Source organism: Camelus bactrianus, chromosome 11 (assembly GCF_048773025.1).
Source record: "Camelus bactrianus isolate YW-2024 breed Bactrian camel chromosome 11, ASM4877302v1, whole genome shotgun sequence".
Lineage (NCBI taxonomy): Eukaryota > Metazoa > Chordata > Mammalia > Artiodactyla > Camelidae > Camelus > Camelus bactrianus.
The window spans coordinates 41,939,544-41,964,045 of NC_133549.1; the positions used below are offsets into that span (position 1 = coordinate 41,939,544).

Here is a 24,502-nt window from a genome sequence, read left to right on the forward strand (position 1 = left end):
CTGGCAATAAATGGGTAACTAAATAAATATATATTATATCAGATGAAAATAAGTGCTATTGAGAAAAGGAAACCAGGAAGGAGAGCTAGGGAGTCTTGGAGGGTTGTGGATCGAGTAGGGGAGCACATTGTTGCTTTTTAGGAAAAACTTCTCTAGGGTGCTGTTTGGCGTGTGTGACCATGAGGCAGGGAGGCCCCTGTGGCTCCAGCAGAGTGAGCCATGGGAAACCAAGGTCAGAGCGGAGTGGTCGGGACACGGGACAGGAGATCATGTAGGGCCTCATAGGCCTTTGCAAAGATTTTGGCTTTTGCCCTCAGTGAAGTGAGAAACCACTGGAGAGTTTTAAACAGAAGAGTGACGTGATCTAACTGAAAATTTTTTTTTTAATTTGCATTCTTTTTTTATTGAAGTATAGTCAGTTTTAACTAAAAAATTTTTTTTAATTGAAGTACAATCAGTTACAATGTATCAATTTCTGGTGTACAGCACAATGTCCCAGTCATGCATATACATACATATATTTGTTTTCATTTTTTTCTCATTAAAAGTTATTAGAAGATATTGAATATAGTTCCCTGTGCTATACAGAAGAAACTTGTGGGGTTTTTAAAAATCTATTTTTATATATAGCGGCTAACATTTGCAAATCTCAAACTCCCAAAGTTATCCCTTCCCACCCCTTTTCCCCCCGGTAACCGTAAGATTGTTTACTGTGTCTGCAAGTCTGTTTCTGTTTTGTAGATGAGTTCTTTAGTGTCCTCTTTATTCCTCTTTGTAGATTCCATGTATGAGTGATATCATATGGTATTTTTCTTTCTCTAAAGTTTTTTAAAGATCACTCTGAACAAGGGTCAGAAAACTATAGCCTAAGGGCCAGCTACCTGTTTCGGTAAATGATGTTCCATTGAAGCACAGTCACACCCATTTGTTTTTGTATTATCTGTGTCTGCTTTCACCGGAAGCTTTAGAGTAGCTGCAGCAAAAACAGTAGAGCCCAGAATTCTCAAAGGATTTACTATCTGATCTGGAAAAGTTTGCCACCACTGACTCAGGGGAATAGACTTGAATGGCTGGGCAGATACAAGGAGTTCAAGTCAGAGATTTATTGTAATAATCCAGGCATGAACGTGTCAGGGCTTGAGCCAAAATGATGGTAGTGGTTGTTAGCAGAAGTGGTTGTATTCTGGATATATGAAAAGTAGAGACAAAAGAATTTTATGTTGAGTACCTGCCAAAGAACAAGGCACTGTGCTAGTTTCTATAGGGCAGTGGTTCCCAGACTTTTGGATTTCGCAGAAGTTAAAATATGTATGTGTGTGTGTGTGTGTGTGTGTTTTTAATAAAAGAGAGGGATTTGAGGGGATTAAAATAGATTTCCCAAATTTTATTTTAGTGAACAAAGGTATTGAAGAATTCTACCTGCCATCTGCTATCACCATCCTTTCCTAAAAGAAGGGATAACTTAACATTCAGAAAAGTAAGAAAGATATAGTAAGATTAAAGAAATACACTAAGAGTAAAGGACACACGTGATAGAAAATCTACCACATGATCCTTATGAGTTATAGACTTTCCTTGGGGAGAGACTGCAGTAGATTTACTAAGATAAATAACAATGGATTGTGTCCTAAAGAAAATTAAAAATCACATACATTGCAAAGGCCAGCTCCAGTAAAGGAAATAGGACATGTGCAGAATTAAACAAAACTCAGAGTGGAAAGTGGTAAGTATCATGAAAAGGAAATTCGGCATCGAGTTCACTCCCAGCAAGGAGGACCCAAGATGGCTTCACGGAGCAAGGAGCATTTGAACCAAGCCTAGAAGGATAGTGAGGAGGACTTGGAAATGTGGAGATGAATAGGTAAAGAATTAGAAAAGTCATGGAGGCAGGAGAGTGTTGAGTGTAAGGGAAATTGCTTGGCAAGAGCTTTTCTCCTTTCTTTTAAAAGAGGGCAGGAATGATTTTCTTTAAGTGGTTCTAGAGGCTCTTTTCGTGACCTCATTTCTTACTTCAGTTGAACAGTTAACATAGCCAAAGAGAAGACTAAGGAACGAGACATATGTAGACTGCTTCCTACTCTGTGCCTCAAGACACAGCATTCTCAGATATGAAAGAGAGATTTTAGTTTCCTGAGTACTGGGAAAATTAAATTTTCAACTGATTCAGTTAGGAATTGTTATGCTATAACCTGGAGGACTTTATGCCCACACATCTCGAAAAAAGAGCATTCTTATCCTGAAAAGTTCTGTCTCCGAGAAGCATTAAGTTACCTCAATGCCATCTGGGCTTTGACCTCCATTTTTTTTTAAGCAATTCCTTTCATTTCTTTTTTCTTTTTTTAGGTGTGGGTGGGGTGGTAATTAAGTTTGTTGTTGTTGTTGTTGTTGTTGTTGTTGTTGTTGTTGTTGTTGTTGTTGGAGGTGTTGAGGATTGAACCCAGCACCTCATGCATGCTAAGCAGGCACTCTACCACTGAGCTCTTCCTCCCCACCCCCCCACCCCCTCTTTATTAATCAGCCAGGTGACCTCAGACAAGTTACTTAACTTCTTCCATACCCAGTACCCTCATCCTGAGCCTAATAATGCCTACTTTATAGGTTTTCTGTGAAGATTAGAAATAATGTAAATACCTAGTACACAGTAGGAGTTCAATAAGCAGTAGACATTATTATCTCGGGCATGAATTTTTGTAGCATTTATAGTTGCAGTTTGTTCAAAGGGGACTCAAGGACTATTGGAAAAGACCTAATGGAAGCGGGAGGTTTTCTTCTATAAATTACTGAAAAGGAGGGAAAACGCCCCTATGCACGGTTAGGAATCAATGGCACTTGCAAGCTTTCCCCATCTTTTTTGTATTCCTGCGTGTGTTTCTCCCCTTGCAGTGGAACCAGAAGTCAAGTACGTGGGGAACATGCATGGCAACGAGGTGCTGGGCCGGGAGCTGCTGCTGCAGCTGTCGGAGTTCCTGTGCGAGGAGTTCCGGAACGGGAACCAGCGCATTGTCCGGCTGGTGGAGGGCACGCGAATCCACATCATGCCGTCCATGAACCCCGACGGCTACGAGGTGGCCGCTGCCCAGGTACTGAGCCCAAGGTGGGGCCCTGCAGAGAGCAGAGCCACCTTAGGGGAGAAGGAAAAGCCGGGGGACAAGGTGTCCTCTCTGCCCCACTGTGAATGCCACGATGTGGTAGAGGAAAAAACCAGAGAAATAGAATGTGGGTTCTTTCTGGCTGAGTTTCAGTTCCTTCCACGTCTTTCCAGCTGACCTCTCTGTTTCATTGTGAGGGTCAGTGAGGGAATATCAGTGACAACACTTTGTCGACTAGAAAATACTAAACAGGGGTGAAGGAATTTTGCAAACAGCCCTCCTTCCCTGAACTTTTAGCTTCAAACCCTAAATATTCTTTCTTCCTCTCACACTACACTTCCATTTGCATTTGAGAGGAAAATAGAACAGGCTTTTTTTCTCAGAATTACAGAGTAGTTCTAGATTCTTCATACTTTATTACATTTCTGTACAGCTTTTTCCTCTTCTAGCATAGTACTCAGCCTTTTAATTCTTTTTTTTTTTAAACAGGAGAAAAGGTATACAAATGTATTAATTTTAATATTATGTGGACAGGGGCATCACAGGGGAAAAAAAACAAAGTGAACAACCCCCAAAGTGGTGGGATTTGAGAGCTTGTGTGCCCTCTTAATAGGGGAAGGGGCGGGGGATACAGATCTCTTAGGGGAGAGTGAATTACTTTTAAGGAAGATGAATGGGCCCTTAGAAGAACAGAGGACAGATAGGATAGTTTGTGACAAACTTCATCAGGGTGTGATGTGGACTTCTAGTCTCCTCTCCTGTGATCTTAATTCTTTATTTTAGAGTTGCATTTTGCAGGGGGCAGGTAAAAAAAATGTTTATGGGCTTTTACTTTGTTTCCTAATATAAATTCAAAATACTAGTGTGCCTAACTTTATTTAAAAATTTTTTTTTAATTTTTAATTTTTTTAATGGAGGTACTGGTGATAGAACCCAGGACCTCGTGCATACTAAGCTTCTGCTCTACCACTGAGCTATTAACCCCACCCCCTCAGTGTGCCTAATTTAATTCAGTGATTCTTTTGTGGCCGTGCATCAGAATCATAGGTGAAGATTTTTGAAATAAAGATTCCCAGGTCCTCCTTCTCCTCCCATCCCCAGAATCTATGGAATTAGAATTTTGGAGGGGGAGGGGTGAAGCCAGGCATCTGCCTTACACAATGGATATGTTCATTTCAAATCTGTGTTTCAACTTGATTTGTTTGAGGTTTTTTTGCGGGGGGGGAGTATAAATTAAGGTTTTTTTTTTTTTCCATTTGAAGATATGCTTATTTGGGGGTAGTCTTGAATTCTTTTTTTTTTTAATATCCAAGACTAGACTTCACTACTTCACTTTTTTAAAAAATTTGTTTTATTGTGGTCAGAACACCAGAAGAGGAGATCTACCCTCTTCGCAAAATTTTAAGTGTACAATACAGTATTGTTGACTATAGGCACAGTATTGTACAGCTGATCTCCAGAACTCATCTTTCCTGCTTAACCAAAACTTTTATGTCACTTAATTAGTAACTTCCCTTTTCCCGCTCCTGGCAACTATCCTCCAGTCTCTGATTCTATGAATCTGATCACTCTGCCCATATAAGTGGAACCACTCAGCATCTCTCCTTAAATCACCCATCCTTTTTTAAACCTACTTGAGGATAGGGCTGAAGGGTGAGTAGAAGCTGGAAGGGGAAAGGAGCCATGACGCTGAACCAAATACAAATTTGACCCTCTGGCTGACATTAGACATGACTCAACAACAAAAAGAGAACAGTGTTCCCCCTTGGAAGTCAGAGAGCTGCACCCTAACATTCCTTAAGTTTCTGACTGTTTTCCTTCTATTGGCTCTTCCCTGAATCACAGTGGGAACTGGAGGAGTGCCTCAGACCTGCCCACATCTTTTGTGGGATGAGGTGGTGTGGGAGAAAGGGCCAGCCCACTAAATCCTAGAGCCATCTCTGGGGAGCTAGTCACCTCTGCTCACCTGCTATGTACTTGTTCAAAGGGAGCAAATCTTGAACCTGAACCCAAGAGAGGACCCATCAGGTTCTCAAATTCCCAGAGCTACCTGCCATACCAAGCAGAAACCTGTCTTCTTGGCTAGAAAGGGAAGACCTGCCTGGCCACCATAATTTAAAGCTACCTGTAAGTAAGGCAGAATAGTGTCACTGTACCTCCCAAAGATGTTTAAGTCCTAATCCCTGGAACCTGTGAATATGTTCTGTTACATGGCAAGGGGGAATTAAGGTTACAGACAGAATTAGGTGATTAATCAACTGACCTTAAAATATCCCAGATTATTTGGGTGGGCCCAGTATAACCAATCACAGGATCCTTTACATGTGGCAGAGGAAAGCAGAAGGTCACAGTCAAAGAGAGATATGAAGATGTTATGCTGCTGGATTTGAAGATGAAAAAAGGGACCAGAAATCAGAGCCAAGGAATGTGAGTGATTTATAAGCTGGAAAAGTCAGGAAACAGATTCCCCCAGAGACTTCAGAAGGAACACAGTCCTGCTGACACCTTGATTTCAGTCCTGTGAGACCTATTTCAGTCTTCTGACTCCCAAACTGCAAGATCGTAAGCTTGTGTGAGTTTGAGCCACTAAGGTTGTGGTAATTTGTTACAGCAGTAATAGGAAACTAATAAACCAACCTTGTTTATGGGAACTTTCTGTTAAAGACGTCCTTACCTGCCAGCCTAACTAATGACCTGGTGTGAGTAGTAAATCAACTGACAGGTACATTAACATAGCTGTTAATATGGACAGTTATGAGTTATGTTAATGCAAATGGACAAGTAATGAAAACTGCTGGAAGCATAAGGAATATCATTATCTCATAGAAGTGAAAAATCAGACTCTAAATAGAAAAATCACTTAAACGTTTTCCACTGAAACAGAATTGACGTCGGAAACCTAAGAGAATGTAAAAAAAAAATTATGTTCTCAATGAGATCTCAGAACAAAATAAGAGCAGGATGCCATGAAAAATAGAGAAATCTGAGAACAATAAAGATTTCTTAGAAAAGTATGAGATTGGTGATACACCTGTGAGTTTCTAGCTGCCCAGTACCCATCTATTCACCCTACTTCCAGGAATGGCCACCAATTTGGGTTCCAACCTCTCAGTCCACAGGCTCCAATAGACACTAGTCCCTTTCTCCAATGCTAAACAGGACATCAAATGGAATTTCAATTTTGCAAGGGCCTGTGAACTTATCTCTAGTCCATCACTTTACACATTTTAATTATTTATGTATTTATCTCCCCGTGTATACTATGAATTCCTAGAAAGCTCACATAATGTCTCACCGTCTCTTTCTCTAGTGTCTTGCCTAGAGGACTTTGAATAGAGATAGACTTAAACAAATGTGGATTGATTAAATGGATGAGCAAATACATGACCAAATAAATGATGAAATTTGAAGTGTAAGCAGAGATCCAAGAAGTTGATATTGCTCAGAAGACAGATAAACAAGGATCCTAAGTAAAAAATAAATAAATAAAGGGGGGGTGGTGGTTTCCACCTTGGAAAACAGTATAGCAGTTTCTGAAAAAGTTAAATATGGACTTACCTGGTGAGCCGGTAGTTCTACTACTATGTATCTACCCAAGGGAAATAAAGACACATGTCCACACAAAGACTTGTGCACAAATGTTCATGGCAGCATTATCCTCATTTGCCCAAAAGTGGAAATAATCTAAGTGCCCATGTATGGGGTTTAATAGTATGTTTCCACCCCCTCCAATTCATGTCTACCTGGAACATGGGAATTATAGGAATGTGACCTTATTTGGAAATAGGGTCTCTGCATACGCCGTCTAGTTAAAATGAAGTCATGCTGGATTAGGGGGATTAAGTCAAATATGACTGATGCCCTTACAAGAAGAAAGAAATTTGTGCTCAGAGACACAACATACAGGGGAGAAGTCCCTGTGAAGATGGAAGTAGAGATTGGAGTGATGCATCTACAAATTCAGAAACACCAGGGATTGCCAGCAACTGCCACAAGCTAGGAGAGAAGGCTCCTCTTCTAAAGCCTTTAGTGGGCAGGACCCTGCTGACATCATGATTTCAGACTTCTAGTCTCTGGAACTGTGAGAGAATACATTTCTGATGTTCTAAGCCACATGGTTTGTGGTAATTTGTTACAGCAGCCCTAGGAAACTAATACAGTCTATTAACTGGTAGGTAAATAAACAAAATTGGATAAATCCATATAATGGAATTACTCAGAAATAAAAAGGAATGAAGTACTGTTACATGCTTCAACATGGAGGGATCTCAAAAACATTTTGCCCAGTGAATAAAGCCAAGCACGTAATGTATGATCCCATTTACTGAAATGTCCAGGAAAGGCAAATCTATAGAGACCAAAAGTTATTACCTAGGGCTGGAGAGAAAATGAGGAGTTGCTGTAGATGGGCATGAAGTTTCTTTTCAGAGTGACAAAAATATTCTTAAACTAAATTGTGGTAGTGGTTGCATGATTCTGTAAGCATACTAAAATTCATTGAATTGTACACTTAAAATAAGTGACTGTTACAGTATGTAAGTAATATATCAATAAAGCTATTTTTAAAAAATAGGGGCTCCCTCCCTCCCACACTGTTGGTGGGAATGTAAATTGGTGCAGCCACTATGGAAAACAGTATGGAGATTCCTTTAAAAACTGAAAATAGAGCTATAGCATGATCCAGCAATCCCACTCCTGGATTACACATTATCTGGAAAAGACAAAAAGCTCTCATTCAAAAAGATATGTGCACCTCAGTGTTTACAATAGCACTCTTTACAATAGCTGAGATATGGAAAGTGCCCATCAACAGATGATTGGTTTGAGAAGATGTGGTGTATATATCCAATAGAATATATCACTCAGCCATGAAAAAGAATGAGATATTGCCATTTGCAGCAGCATGGGTGGACCTAGAGAATATCATACTAAGTGAGGTTATATTCATCCTTGAAAATAGTCAAGGATTTTGTGTATAGCATGGGGAATTATAGTCAATATCTTGTAATAACCTATGTTGGAAAATATTCTGAAAATATATATCATTGAAAAAAATTTTTACTTTCTCACTGCATATACCTCTACCATGTTGATTAAACAGACATAAATTTAAAAAAATAGGGGCTTCCATTATCCTGAAACACCCTCCTTTTGTTAAGGCTTCTCCTGGACTCTGTACCTCCAGCACATGGTCTACAGGGAAACTTGAATCATGCCACTCGGACTTTGGATGAGTTAAAGAAGAAAATGCGACATCATTTGATAGATTGAGCTAATGTGTAAGAAGAACTGTATAGTGTTCTTTAAATAGAGGATTCAGTCTGAAACCTTCATCTTTCATTTCTTCCTTTTCCCACTAGGGCCCAGACACTTTTGGGTACCTGGTTGGCAGGAACAATGCCAATGGAGTGGACCTGAACCGCAACTTCCCCGATCTCAATACCTACATCTACTACAATGAGAAGAACGGAGGCCCCAACCACCACTTGCCCCTTCCAGACAACTGGAAGAGTCAGGTATGAGGTGAAATTTGCATGCAGAAGCAGGTAAATCAGCATCTGGAATCTCTTCTCACAATCTTCACATCCAATTCAACGAGCAAGAATTAAGCATCAGCTCAAGTCTGTGTTAATCCCCCCAGAGCAGTGAGAACCGCACCTTATGCCTTTTTGTGTTTATTCCCAGCTTAGAGCCTTTCAGTGAGCACATGCTGTTTGATGTCAGTGGTGCAGCGGTGAGGGAAGTGAAAGTGGCATCACGCCGTTGCACTTGCACTTTGTAACTTCACAGAATTCTTTCCCAGCTGGCATTTCGGTTGATCATGATAACACTGTGTGGTAAATGCATAAGCAGCATAATCCACCCCCCATTTTACAGGTAGTACTTACAGATAAAATAATTTAAACTCACACAGCTAGTAATTGATGGACTCAGAACTAAAACCCAGGTCTTCTGAGGGGGAGGGTATAGCTCAGTGGTAGAGTGTGTGCTTAGCATGCACAAGGTCCTGGGTTCAATCCCCAGTACCACCATTAAATAAATAAATAAATAAATAAATAAATAAATAAACCTAACTACCTCCCCCTTCCAAAAAAAAAAAAAAAAAGCTTAAAAAACAGGCCTTCTCACTGCTTATCCACTATTCTTTCTACCACACTCTGCTACTGACAGAGAACTGTAGCATTCTGTAGAGAACTCTTTCTTACATGTGATGAACTGTATGCTTATCAACAATTAGCTACAGAAAGAGGTTCAGGGAATCTCACCCTTAGAGTTTTCCTTCTTCCTTTCTGTGTGACCCTTGACTACTTTTCCAGACTCTCATGTCCTTTACTTTCTCAATCAGGGGATCCCATTTGCTGCTCCCAGGCCTCTCTCCCAGGAGAGATACCATCCCTTGGTAATGTGAATGGTTTCCTCCTAATGGTGGGCCTGTTCCTGAGAATGACTGCTGTCATCCTCGGAACATCACCACTACCCTGTTTCTTACACTGTGTGGGCTCGTTCTAAACATTTGATTTATGAATATCTAAACTTAGAGACTGGGGAGAGAAAAATAAAGTAGGTGTAAGGCTTTATATTGGGAGTTTCTAGATGGAATATTCTCAGGGTTTTTTTTCCCTGAATTGAAGCAAAAGTTGTGCCAACATGTTTAGATTTTGGATAGCAGCTATCTCTTGGCTCAAGTAAATAATAAATCAAAAGTCACTTTGTACTTGTTGGCATATCCAGCCAGAGGATGTTCTGATCTAGTAAACTTGTCTAAGTAAAATAGGGCAATTGAGGCAATAATAATTAGACTCCCGCTGGCTCCTCTGTCTGCATCTTAGAAGGAAAAAGGACAATGAGAATTCTCTTTTGCCCCTGATGGGACAGCCTTAAGGGAGAGGAACAGTGAGATCCTGGCCCCCTTCTCATGGATAGAGGCTTAGGACATGGAGAAAGGACTGTTTCAAAGCACCTGAGCCCTGGTTGCAGAGCGGACTGGTGCCTTTGGGATTATATCCATTCTGATTGGGTAAGACTCAACATTATTCATTAGGTGTCCCTTGGGATGGAAGAGATGGGGGCCTTCACAGCTGACTCTTGGTCCAAGAGGAGACATTAACACATAACCTCTAAGCACATCTATTCTGAGGGGAAGAAAAACAGTGAAGACTATAAAATATTTACTTATACTAACAAGTTGAGTAGATTCAAGGCTTTATTTAGAATACTGTCACTTACTAGCAATATAATCTGTAATAGAAAGGGTGGACTCTCACTACTTAACCAAGACTGGCCCATATTATACTATGTGTAATTCATGAAATTTGGATATGACCACAGGAGAGAGTTCTACATGTCAACATTATGGCAGATGTGTTGGGAGAAGGAGGAGGTTGAAAATCATTGCTGTAAACCAGCAGTTTTCAAATATATTTACTAGAGCTCTAAATTTCTGTAGTGGAACTCCAGAAGCCACTGGAGCAGTGGGTAAATTGGAGAATCCCTTCTTTGTTGCCAGGGATAGGCCAAGCTAGGGCTCTGAGCTCTCCAATCATGCTACCCCTCTTCAAACTGCTCTTTCTCGTTTTCTATTTTTAAATAAACTTAATTTTTTTTTTTAGCAGTTTTAGGTTCACAGCAAAATTGAATGGAAAGTATTGGGCGTTACCATATACTCCCTCCTTCCCATTATCAACATCTCCCTCCAGAGTGGTACATTTATTTATTACAGTGCTGAACCCACATTGACTCATCATTATCACCTAAAGCCCGTAGTTTACTAATCAGAGTTTGCTCTTCATGTTGTACATTCTGTAGGTTTGGACAAATGTATCATGACACGTATCCACCATTTTATATCATACACTGCCCTAGATAATCTCTTTTTAGCTATTTTGAATATGGGGATTCTCCATGAGATTTCATTTTGAAAAAGGGTTCCTTTCACTTACTTTTTAAAACCACCAAGCAAAAGATCTAAATTTCCCCATCTGTACTTCTCATATTCGGTAGGACTCTCTTTGCTTTATTCAGACATGCCATCCTGTCACACATGCCATCCTGTCAGGTCCCTTCCTGTCAGACATGCCATCCTCTAAGGCCACTTCCTGTCAGACATGCCATCCTCTAAGGCCACGTCCTGACAAACCCATGAGAACAGCCATTTGGCACTTCCGGTTACAGCTTCACCAGTAAACTCTCATCTCTCCTCAGGTGGAACCCGAGACCAAGGCCGTGATCCAGTGGATCCGCTCCTTCAACTTTGTTCTTTCAGCTAATCTCCACGGAGGGGCAGTGGTGGCCAATTACCCGTATGACAAGTCCTTTGAGCACCGGGTCCGAGGTTTCCGCCGCACTGCCAATACCCCTACGCCTGATGACAAGCTTTTCCAGAAGGTATGCAGAGTGGCCGCCTGTCCAGCCGGAGGAACTTGGGGCTCAGGAGAGTGACACAGACTGAGTCAGTAACATAGGACCCTATTGGGAATGAGCCCATAGAAAACGATCAAAAACACCTCCTGCTCATTAGGTGCATGCAATCTATATATTATATTTTGTTTTGAGTGATAAGCCATAAATTCATGAAAAAGTAAATAAATAGGAAACCTCTATAGTACAGTTATCACAATGTAAAAAAAAAAAAACTTAAGCTAATGACAAGCAAGAAATATGCCGGAAGCCTAATAGTGCTGGCGGTAAGCTAGTACATTAAATGTGAATTTGGAGGGCTCTAATTTATAGTTTTATGATAATATGGCTATATTAATGAAAAATGGAAAATGCACATGAAAAAGGTTTACATAATAGTTCAAAACAGCAATAGAATAAAATGAACAGATTAGTTATTTTATAGTTAATATTATTAATAATGTATAAGTAATATAATAACATTGATGATTAATTCAACAATTAATGAATTACACAGAGGATAACACCAATTGTTGCTTTGCAAAGCATGTATACTACTATATTTTCTTCTCCAATAATCTCATTTTGTTCACCATTATAAAATAGTAATGAAAGAGTGTTATAGAGATTTTTGAATATATTCCTCTCTCTCCCACACATACCTCTCACCACTAATACGTAATTCTTCTTATGGTGAAGGCCTGTCTTACTTGCTTTCTGACTTCCTTTACAAAACTTAGCTGGAAAATGGTACACCTAGAGGGGAGCTTATGTATTATCAAGTGTCACCCCTCACTTTGCGTTTGAAGAAATGTAGCCCCAACATAGAGGAAAAATCAGACTACAGGTCTCCCAACTCTAGTCCACTCCACACACACACACACCCCACCTCGCTATTCCTGCTGGTATTTTCTTTAACTAAAACAAATAACCAGGTTTTTATACATAGTGGGGTTCTTGGCCTCACCCTGCTTTCGAGTGTGAGCATTGCCAGATGAGTTGGGAACACTCAGGGTCATTTTCCGCCTGCTTTCCCTACAGCTGGCCAAGGTCTACTCCTACGCACATGGATGGATGCACCAAGGTTGGAACTGTGGGGATTACTTCCCAGATGGCATCACCAATGGGGCTTCCTGGTACTCTCTCAGCAAGGGTAAGAAGAGTGCTGGGCACTGGGCACAGCTGCAAGCTGAAGTAGAATCGGGCTCATTTCTCCTTTTAAATTATCGTTTTTTCCCCAGGGACATGACAGGAATGCTATTTTGCATTCAAGTAGAGATCTGAAAAATGGGGAAGTCTTAAGTTGACATTTAACATCATCTTGTGATTCTTTCAGACAGAGGTAGGGACACCTTGTGGTCCTTTAAAACTGGTGGTTTACATAGTGGATGAGGGCAGAGGAGGGGAATAATGCAATCAAGTGGTTAAGACTGTGGGCCCTCAGGGAACATTGGGTTGAAACCTGGCTTGCTTACCAGTTCACCATTTACGTGCCTTCAGGCTAATTACTTAACCTCTCCATGCTTCAGTTTCCTCACGTGTACTTTAAGAGTAACATGACTTGCATTGTGATTTTGATGTAAATATTAAATAAAATAATGCACTTAGAGCATTTGGAAATGCCTGATTTAAAATGTTAAGGTTTTTTCTGTAGTAGCAGGAGGTATGCCTCACATAGCAAAGATGAGGACAGATGCCAGCCTGAACACAGATGGTTCCTCTGATATGTGCTCTTTGTACCCTGCCTGCCCATATCCCATAGGCAGGAGTTTGCCATGGACACTGGCCATTGATAACGTAGCAGAAACCTCCAGCAAGAGGCTTCTGTCTCTACTCCCTGGGCTTTTCCGATCACTGAGGGTCAAGATAGAACCTCTGTTCATGAACCTTCAGTAGTCAGGGACCCCAAGAATAGGGAAGAGGCTGAAGCAGGAAGCCAGGTTCTCTTAGGAATCATGTCTCAGCAGCTGTCTTGGCTCATCCTCTCAGAGCTGACCTGTCAGAGCCCCGGTAGTAGAAAGCTCACTGTTGAGGGCTGAGCTGATGGCTGGTCCTATGGGGAGTGGGGAGGAGGAAACTTAGGGGGTCACTATGTACTGAGAAGGTGGTAGATTTCTGGTGGCCGAAAACTCACTTGAACCCAGGGCAAGAAGATTTTGTTGAACTTTACTTTCTTTAGTTTGCATTAAGAATGCAACAGGTTCTCTCCACTCCAAAAAAATATTTAATATAAAATATACTTTTTCAAATTATACTCGCTCCTCCCTTTCCCTTCCCATCCTCTGGGAAAGCATGAACCATGCCTCCACTGGAAATCGTTAAGTGAAATTAAAGGGATACAATTCCAAAATCATGAAGTTTATATCAAAATGATAGTGTGATGATAGTGGGGTCTCTAGACCAGCATCATCAAGTTCATCACCAGGGGATGTGTCAGAAACAAAAATATCGGGGCCCCAGCCCGTACCTGCTGAGTCAGAAACTCTGGGGCCAAGGCCCAGCAGTCTGTTTTTGTCTGGAAGGGACAGCCTTACAGCTGACTCTGATGCAGAGAGAGAACCCGTGTAACAGGCTACAGTTGTTCTCCAACATTCCCCGTTCTTTCTACAACAGCTGCTTGCAGCTGAGAGAGCAGGTGAAAGTTGATTAAGTGAATAATTTTTAAGCCAAATAAATTTGTGATATAAATACTATTCTAATAATCAGAAACATATTCAAAAATAATGGATTCAATTGAGTAATGTAGAAGAAGCAGACAAGCAGTTGATGGAGGAAAACTGTAGCTGCCTCTGCTTTTCAGGAGTCTGTTTTTCTGGGATGACTATTTTCAGGTTGGTGCTGTGTTCTCAGCTAGGAGGAGGGATGTCTCCACATCAAGATATCTGTCTCATCTCTACCCCCCCAGATCTGAAGAACATTATAGTCCAAAGAGAAAATCTGTCCCCCTGAAAGCAGCACGTGTCTAATAGTAGCACATGACCAATAAGCAGACTTTGAAATGCTGAGACGGACAGGAAGTGAATTTAAGTCATGAAATGGAAAAAATAGAGGATGGAGACTACAAAATGGGCATTTATGAAGAGAGAAAACTGGAAAGATAGAAAGGCATGTGAACTGGGAAATTGGGGAGAGGTTTTATGGAAGAGAAAAATTAATGCAGATCAGGAGGTAGAACAGAAGGTGATGGGGGTGTGTGTGTGGCGAAATTGCGATTAAAAAGTGTTGAGATGGGGCGTTGGGTGGGAAGCTGGTTATCCAAATCGGCCATCGCCCTCTTTTCCCTAGGAATGCAAGACTTTAATTATCTTCATACCAACTGTTTTGAGATCACGCTGGAACTGAGCTGTGACAAGTTTCCTCGTCAAGAGGAATTGCAGCGCGAGTGGCTGGGTAATCGGGAAGCTCTAATCCAGTTCTTGGAACAGGTAAATCACATTTTTAATTTTCATGGTTATAGAAAGAGAAGTGTTTTCTGACCGTAGGCAAGGTTTTTTGTGTGACTCAGGTCTGACTTTTGCTCTGACTCAATACAATAGATCTGAGCTTCTCTGCCAGTGAGATTAGTTCATTCAACATTGTTGAGCGCAACTGTCAGAAACCATACTATATGCTGGGGATTAAGAGTAAACAAACAAATATTCCTGCATATATGCAGCTTATATTCTAGTAAGGAGAGACAGATAGTAAGCAAATCAATAAAATAAAATTTATAACATGTTAAATGTAAAATGCTATGGAGAAGGCCTTACAGAGAAAGTGACATTTAAACAGACCTAAAGGAGATGAGGGAGAGAACCATGCAGGTAACTAGGGGGAAAGGGGCTCCCTGATGAGGTCACAATGACAAATGCAAGGCCAACAACAAGCACATGAAAAGATGCTCGAAATTACTAAGTAAATGCAAGTCAAATCCACAATGAAATACCACCTCACACTCATTAGGATGGCTACTATAAAAAAAATTAAAATAACAACAGAAAATAGCAAGTGTTGGCAAGGATGTGGAGAAATTGGAACCCTGGTGCATTGTTGATGGGAATGTAAAATGGTGTAGCCACTATGAAAAACAGTTTGGTGGTTCCTGAAAAAATTAAAAATAGAGCTGCCATATGATCCAGCAATACCACTTCTGAGTGTATATCCAGAAGAACTAAAAGCAGAATCTCAGACATACTTGTACACCCATGTTCACAGAAGCTTGTTCACCATAACCAAAAGGTGAAAGCAACCCAAGTGTCCATTGATGGACGATAAACAAAATGTGATAGATACACACTGGACATTCAGCCTTAAAAAAAGGGGAAATTCTGACACATGCTACAGCATGGGTGAAACTTGCGGGCATTATGCTAAGTGAAATAAGCCAGTCACAAAACGACAACTGTATAATTTTACTTCTATGAGGTATCAAGAGTAGTCAAATTCATAGAGACAGGAAGTAGACTAGTGACGTGATTTGACATAGATTTAAACAGGATCACTCTGACTGCTCTATGGAATTTACTGGGGACTAGGGTGAGACTGGAGAGGTTAGTTAAGGGTCTGTCACCATAATCTTTGTGAGGATCAAATGCAAAAACACAAGAGAAAGAGCTTTGAGGACTCCGAAACATTGCACAAAGGTTTTTATGAGCATAACTGTACACTGTAAACTTTCCTACAGGTACACCAGGGCATCAAGGGAATGGTGCTGGATGAGAATTATAACAATGTTGCGAACGCTGTCATTTCTGTCAGTGGGATTAACCATGATGTCACTTCGGGTAGGTGGCCACCGCTTAGTGGGGTGAGAAGGAGGCTTTCACTCCCTCACCTTGTGCAGCATCGTCAGGAGGCCAGTTTGTCAGCCAGTGAGACTAGCAAGGAAGTCAAGGACACTGGGGGTAGGAGACTGCAGGAAGGAAGGACGATAGAAATGGGGACGGTGAATTAAGAGGCAAGGGTCAGGAAGGTGTAAATCTGACATCTCTCTCAGCATTCAGGAGTCACTGCCTCATACAACTTTGATAGGGGCGTTTTCCCAGTTGAGGGTTATTAATAGCTCACGTACTGGTGTGAAATGGGATAGAAAAGAAAAAAAGACTGTAGAACGGATGTTTAGTCTTGTCCCTGAACCAAGCATTTCGCAACACCTCCTCCCTTTAGGGAAAAATTAGCAAGATGCTTTCCATAAACTTGCTGCAGGGCAAGATTGATGGTGGGGGCAGATCTTCTTGGAGCCAACTTGGAAACTTCTAGAATGGTACAGAATATCTCACGGTATGACAGTGTTGCAAACAGTGCCAGCCCAATTTGATCATGCACAATTCTTAGGGTTTTGGGGTTATTTGTTTGGTTTTTCAGGTAGAGCAGTAGCTACCAATAGTTAGGGGCAGATGAGGTTTACCTGCCTCCCCCAACCTCGATACCAGCACAACTCAGCCACACTTCACCACTCAAGCCTTGCCAAGCAGGCATCTTGTAGCTCAGACCAGTCTGTTAAAACTGGATGAAATTTCAGCTCTAAGGAGGTAACATATTCTTTAAGATGAACCCAACACTTCATACTTGAAAGGTTCATTCAAGGCAAAGGCAACAGTATTCTAAAGGTAGAAGTCTGTCGCCTTATAGTCAAGCATTGACAACCAGAATCTTCCAGCCGAGTGGCTGGAGCCAGGACTGTTTAGGAAACAAACCTCAGGCATCCCTCAGAGCTTCAGGGCTTGCTAGATTCTTATACCCTATTCATTGCAAGGGTAGGGAATGTCTCTGAAACATTCTAGCCAATCCACGTCTATTGAACACCACTAATTTCACCAGTAAGAGCCAACTTCCAACACCCATTATGTTAAATCTAGAGATTACTCATTTTACTGCTGGGAGAACTCTTTGCTCACATTCATTATGCTACTTAGCAAAGCATCTAGTGTTGCTTAGAGATAAGATAGATGAAGCCATTGTAATAGCTGCATCTGGAATTGAGCCTTTCTGGTACAAGCTAGCTAACCACTCCTGGATGTGAGCCCCTAATTAAAGAAAATGACAGCCACTAGGGTATAACTGAAAGTATTCAACATAATGCATTATAACACACTGCTTTTGCTAAACAATTTTGAAATAAATTACAGGCATTTAATAGGGAGCAGAGAACAGACCTCCTCATTATTTATTATTGGTCTCATTATTAATTGCATTTATTATTTCAATTATTCATTGCTGTACACTTAAAAGAAATTTTAAAGGCATAGTCATAATTTATTCTAAATAGATGTAAAGTCATTAGCCAAAATGCTACATTCCTGCTATGAGAAATAGGCTTTCTTTTGAATTTTATTTTCCCCTTTTGATGGTAATGGAAGAAATATTAGAAATAGGATTCTCCAGATCAAATCCTTAGTGGTCATTTAGTCCAGCCCTCCTACCCAATATAAGATTACACACATACAGCACCACTGACAGGTGGTTGTCCAACCCAGGGCCACCATGTCCATTGGTGCAGGTTGTGCACTGCACAACTCTGTAGCTTTTCTAGGGCTCCTCATTCAGTCTCTGCTCACAGTTTCATAAGGCAGTCCATTTCTTTTTTGGTAGCTCATATTTTGTCACAGTAGTTTTTGCTTCCATCCTTATTCTTATTTCTTTAGATAGATATCATTTCTTCACAGTGACTTTTTGAACATTGAAACAGAGGTCCTATGTAATCTCTTTACCAGTCATTACATTCGTAAGTCTTTTGACCTTTCTCCTAGCGACCCTTTACTGGACACAAGTTTGTTTTAAAATACAAGATCTAAAATTAAACACAGTACTGTCAGTGCAGAGTACAGTGAAACTCCTTCCCAGGAGCTGAGGTCCATGCTTTTATGATCTCCTATGACTGTTTTAGACCTTAAGCATTTTCATCATGTTATTAAGAAAAATCAAGCTTGTGTTCAGCTAAAACCCTCAGATCGTTTTTCTTATGAAGATCCTATTTGGGGCAGATTTCTCATCAGCAGGCTGAGTTATATCCTTGTAACTTTTAGGTGACCATGGTGATTACTTCCGGCTGCTGCTTCCAGGTACCTACACTGTCACTGCCACAGCACCTGGGTTTGACCCAGAGACACTGATTGTGACTGTGGGTCCTGGGGAACCCAAACTGGTGAGTTAGGCTGACTTTACAGAGCGCTGTAAAGGTCACTTATACAAACTTACAATCGACTGTATGGTTCTAATCTTTGCCCACAACCTTCCCTCTTACCAGCGAAGAAAAAATTGATTGCTCTCATATGCTAAGTTTTCTTCTGTCATTCTCCTGTTAAATCCTTTCCCACTTCCTTTTGGCTTTTCCTTTTCCTTTTCCTTCTGTTTAACATAACATAGTGATTAAAACACTACCTGATACTAAATCCAGCTCATTTATCCACAGGCCTTGGACAAGTTACCTAATCGTTCTCATCCTCAGTTTCTTCCCCTGTAAATTAGTGGTAATAGTGCCTCCCTCGCAAGAATTTGAAATGAAAAGGTGCATGTAAAGCCTTTAGTACAGTGACTTACACACAGAAAGTGCTCAAAAAGTGTCCCTTTGTAAATCCCAGAGGCTTGCCCAGATGCACAGGCTTCACTGGGCTACACTCTTCTGCGCCATCAGCAAGTAACTACCACCAGATGGCATTCTGCCCCCTTCTGGTGCCCATGTGCCCAGATAGCCTTGCTTTCCACTCTCCTCGGCAAAGAGCCAGCTACTCTTTAATACTGAACTCTCCAAGGCTTTCTTTTATAGATAGGATCAGAAGCAAGGAACTTTTTCATCTGTAGCCTGGACCTTTTTAGCTTTGGTCGTATTACTTTGGGATCCCAGAGCCAAAGAGGCTCAAAGATCATGGACACTAATCCTCAGGTCTCTCACACAAGGATGAGGCAGTCCTGTTTAATGAGCATCTGTGGACCTTTTTCTCACAAGGCAACTCTTCCCTCAGGCCTCCCACTCTGTCCTGTTCCATCGCTATACAACCCAAGAGCTTAGCAGACCCTCCCTCCCCTTTCCCTGTTACCTCAATGCAGTGCAGCCAAGTATCTTGCCTTTTCAAATACAGTTATAGAAACTGTTTATTGAACAGCTACCATGTACCAGACATTGTATGAGCACTTTCCAGAATTATCTTATCTCACCTTCCCAACAACCCTGTAAGGTAGATATACCTGTCCCCATTTGTGGCTGAGGAAACTGAAGCTTAGAGAAGGTAAGTAACTTGTCCAATACCACACAGTGAGTAAGTGGGAGCCCCAGTTCCAGCCTCTGTGGGGCTTTCAGGATTGCCTTCTCAGCCAGTGAGCTACAGGGCCTCATGCTAAGCTCACAGCCTGTGTTCATAACCCCTTATTTTAAGACAAGGATCAGGGTAAAGAGTTCTTTAAATCCTTCAAAAATGCCTCTGAAATTTCTAGACAGTTCCCCCTCTCTCCTCTCCCAGCCCCTCCACTCCCATGCTTGTTATAAACGACTTCTACTTGCAGGTGCAGGAAGCAAACAGTAGCTCTTCCACAGCAGCTTGTTACTTGGTCCCAGTTTCCCAACCCGTGCATCCTTTTCCCCTTTTTCTTCTTCTCCCCTTGCTCCTCATCTACCCAGAATCAAATGACTGTTTGGCAGCAGCATACAGAAGTCTATTCAATTGTGAATTCAAACAACTGCAAATCCTCTTGAATAACAAATTCTGCTTCAAAAGATCTCACCTCCTTTGTCATACAGCCTTTAAATAAATTGACATAACCCATCATTATATCAAATATAACTCAGAGAGGGGGGAAAAACCTGTTTTCTGGCTACAGTTCTCAGATATAGTCACAACTAAGAGTCCACTTTTTGATCCGAGTTGAGTCTCTTCCCATGCTAGAGCAGAGATCCATCTGGTAGGGGGAAGAGAAAAGAAAAAAGCTGATTTACGAGATGGTTTTCATGTTATGATTAAAACGCTTTAAAGTATCTCCAAGAGTCCAGTGTTTTCCCCTTAGCTTCCCCTGCAGCCCTCCAGATGTCCCGCTCCTTTCATTTTCCTCTGTCCTCTCCTTATTTTGTTGTTTCTCTTCTCTCTCTTCTTCCTTCCTAAATCCTTGTGTTCCTGTATAGAAGATAGCACTGGTTCAGTGCAATTGGCTCAGTACTGTTTATGTAGTAATACAGGGATCCCCCTGCTTGGGAGGAACCAGCAGAAAAGCTGGCTGTGGATTTCTGTGAAGGGGGCAAGAAATAACCCTACGAAGGGGTCTGCCTGTCAAATGTTTTCCAACTCCTAGCTGGCTTTAGCAGCTCAAACTGTTCCAAGGGCCTGAGAGCCAAGGTTGCCTCAGGGGAGTGTGGTTAGAACACTGGGCCACGCCCTTGCCTTTCCCTTCCTGGGATGGCTCGGCAGCTCCTGCACAGCCAGCTTACCCCACACTTGTCAGGCAAACGCTTCTTTACCTCGGCATGCTGTGGCCAGAAGGGAAGTTTCAATGTATTGCTGGACACAGTGCATTAATGCACCTGAAAATTTGATTTTACGAATTCATACTAATAATCTGTATCATCTCTACTGTCTATATTTCCAAACAATTATGACAGAAGCTTTAGTTCTGAAGGTCTGAGGCATTCTTTGACAAGCCTGAGCACAACACCTGTTAGTCACACAGTCAGCATAAAGGGGATTGTTACGGCACCATCAACCTTAGCTCTTGTCCTGAACAACAGTATTAGTAAATTCGTGGTTTGATGTTTGAGGTACATTTTTTTTTATTACATATAAAATGAATGTAGAATGTATATTAAGTTCATCTAGACAGACCCTATGTAGCACTGGTGATTATGTGCCACTTTGGGGGGAATATTAGCGAAGGCCGTGTTACACTGCCAGTGCTGCTCTGGGTGGTTGCTGTAATAGTCCCCTTAGTCCCTTGTCCTCAGAACCTGGAACAGTGGTGAAACAGGGTCCAAGCTGGTCTTCCCCCACTTTCAATTCTAGGAAATAGAAAACTTACTCCTCTGCTCTCCTAGCTGCTGCTTTTTTTTTTTTTTTTTTTTACCCCCCAGGTTAACTTCCAACTCAAGAGAAGCATCCTACAAGCAACCCCTAAGAGGAAAGCTCCCAACTCAGGGCACAGAAACAAGGTCTTACCAAAGAAAGTGCAGCCCCAGGCAGCTGGGAAAAAAGAACTGAAGATGAAGCAGTCCCAGAGAGGCCCTGCCTGAAATCCACAGTGCCCGGGGCAACACTTTAGAAAGGCTTTGTTCCTGCTCTCCACCAGATGAGGCATTCTTTCTATTTTATTTTTCTGAGACATATTTAAATATAAACACATTCAGAACAATTCAGAATGGTATCCATCTATTCCAGGGGTAAACCCTCTGATGCAGCGGTACACACATGCAGTGAAATTTAGTAAGGTTTTCTGATTCTAGGGGTATGGTTTAGGTCCAGAAGGCTCCATACCAGTCCACAGTACATCTGGAGACTGCTTCTGGCTGGTTAGTCGCTCTGTCTCCGGAGTCTGGTACAGAGCCTGCAGCATAATAGTAGGTACCCAATGAATGCTTCTGGATGAATGGCTGAAAGGCTGAGATGATCCACATAGCAAGACCAGGTGACCAATTCTTCTGAAATCCCAGAGGACCATCTCAACAACAGTCAGTAATTTCTTACTGAGAAAAGGATTTCACACACAAACACCTAGTCCTACTGCTGCCTATTTTCATACATGGGAATTTTAAGCAATATGTATCTTTCAAACATTTTCTGGGTGTATGAGTGTAATGCAGATGCCCCTGTGGAAGGACTGTGTCCTGACCCTGTGCCAGCGATACACAGTACTCTCCACCCCGCTGAGTTCCCCAGAACAAAACCATTTGTACTAAAAGCGTTATTGAGCAAAGCAGATGTCACTGAAGGTTTTGAAGGGATGTGCAGTCTTTCATCACACAGCATGTGGCCCACAAGTTCATAAACTCCCATTGAGTATATTGGGGTTCCCGAGTGCCCTGTCCTCGGGGCGTGGTGGGGGTTCTTTACCCATTGTCACCCATTTCAGGGTTCAGCCTCAGTGAGACAGGGCAGACTCCAGTTTCCCCCACTTGCTCCGCCTCCCACCCTGTAAGCCTCCCCGCATCGCCCCCCACCCCCAGCCTCTAACTAACCCAGCCCTTTCTTAACATTGAGCAATTCAGCCGCTCTCAACAAATATTCCCACTCCTGCCAGAAAACAAGAGGCGCCCTAACTGTGACAACCCACCCTCTGCAGGAGGCCACTCAAGATTAAGATTAACACAGGATTTATTTTTCTGTTACTTGAGCAATCTCTCAATCTCTGGTCAAAAGGAAAATAGAAGAAAATATATCTTCTTCCACGTAAAAAGTGAATTCTCTCTTCAGTTGAAGAATCCTTTGCTACATTTTTTTCTTTCTTCCCAATTTTAATCCCACATTCCTTGGTTCCCTTCTTATTGTTATGAAGAAGGAGCTACTTGAGAGGGCTCTTTTCGATTCAGTGAGACTTTATGCCTGAGGTTGCCATATGCACTCGATTTTTCCAGTTGTCTGCATTTCACTTTGTTTTCAAGTTCCCAGGTACATAGTCACTGAACAGAGCTGATGTTTGCAAAGTATGGTCACAGTGCTTTCCCTGGCCCAGCCATACACTTTCATTCATTCATTCATTCCTTCATTCTTTCACATAGGAGACATTCATGGAATCCTTGCTCTCAATGAATGCAGAGAATCCAAAGAGGAATAAGATACAGCTCGTGTTCTCAGGACTGCCATGACCTAGTTGGGAAGACAACTGGGTCATTGCACTGCCTCGTGATAATTGCTGTGATTCAGTGAACCCTGAGGTAGGGGGTGGGGAGCCTGTGGGAAGGGTGCTGCCATAGTCTTGGGAAGATCAGGAAAGGCATCTCAGATCTGGTGAAGTCTATGGTGAGATGTAATAAGGTCAGATAGAGAGGCATTGGCCACGGGAGAAAAATGGGGGAGCAAGAGTTAGGCTGAGGAGACTGCAAGTCCCGAGGTCTGGAGGCTCAGGAGAGGGAAGCCTTCAGGGAGCTGCAAGAAATTCAGCACAGGGGAAGCTAAGTGAGGTGGCCAAAGAGGCTGGTGAGGTGGGGAGAGACCAAACCATGCAGGACCTTTAGACCATATTACAGAGTTTGGACTTTATCCTGAGAAGAACAAGTTGCCATTGAAGTGTTCAACCAAGGGGAGTGGCAGAGTCCAATTTAGAACCCTCACCCTGGCTGCAGCCTGAGAGCTGGCAGGGACAGAGGCAGGACTGAGTCAGCCAGGAGACCGCTGAGAGCCAGGTGGGAAGGTGGCCCCATCTGGGGCAGGGCAACAGGGGTGGGAACCCCAGGCCACTCGTGAGTTACTGAGTCCACCTCCGGTCACTCAGAAGGCTTCCTGTCTGCCCCTAAGGGCTTCACTGCCCTTTTTAAGACTTGCAGCCTTCTCATTCAGACCCTTCCCACCTGCCACCCTCAGAATTTTAAGCACTAAAGGAGTTGCAGGTTTTCAACCAAACTTTAAAGTCTATCCAGAGTAAAATTCATCCAAGCCAGAGGTGATGGTATAGACAGAAAATACTGTGGAAAATGTAGAATCTAGTCATGTTTGTATGAAAATTTTTCACAGCTTATGGAGGAAGGATGTGAAATCAGAGCTAATGGGGAGAGAGGGCAGGATTCACAGGACAAGCAGGAATGTCCTCCAATTTTGAGTCCAGCATTTTCCTGGCCAGCCTCCTTTCTATTTTATATCTAGGATTTTATTTTAAACAGGAAATCTTCCACACAAAATGCCAGCCTCGAGAGATGTTTCCTAAAGAGGTAGAAGACTATAGTTAAAGGCATGGATTTTGGACTCTGACAGACCTGGGTTTTAATCCTAGCTCTGCTCCTTATTAACAAGTCACTTACCTTCTCTGAATCATGGTTACTCATCTGAAAAAAAAAAAACAAAAAAACAAATGGAGATAGTAGCTACCTCATTTGGAATGAAAGGTGATACACTTATAACCCAGGAAAG

General features: G+C 41.9%; 1 protein-coding gene across 6 annotated transcripts in view; it reads left to right on the forward strand.

Moving 5' to 3' along the window:
• The window catches only part of CPN1 (carboxypeptidase N subunit 1), a 33,917-nt gene extending 12,116 nt beyond the window's left edge, over positions 1-21,801 (forward strand). For all 6 annotated transcript variants that reach the window (XM_074373776.1, XM_074373777.1, XM_074373775.1 and 3 more), the window contains 8 exons: positions 2,884-3,080; positions 8,450-8,605; positions 11,292-11,474; positions 12,528-12,639; positions 14,772-14,911; positions 16,150-16,249; positions 18,491-18,609; positions 21,517-21,801. In XM_074373776.1, the coding sequence (XP_074229877.1) occupies positions 2,884-3,080; positions 8,450-8,605; positions 11,292-11,474; positions 12,528-12,639; positions 14,772-14,911; positions 16,150-16,249; positions 18,491-18,609; positions 21,517-21,675 (1,166 nt within the window). In that variant the 3' untranslated portion in view covers positions 21,676-21,801. The remainder of the gene's footprint in view (positions 1-2,883; positions 3,081-8,449; positions 8,606-11,291; positions 11,475-12,527; positions 12,640-14,771; positions 14,912-16,149; positions 16,250-18,490; positions 18,610-21,516) is intronic.
• The last annotated feature ends 2,701 nt before the right edge of the window (positions 21,802-24,502 follow it).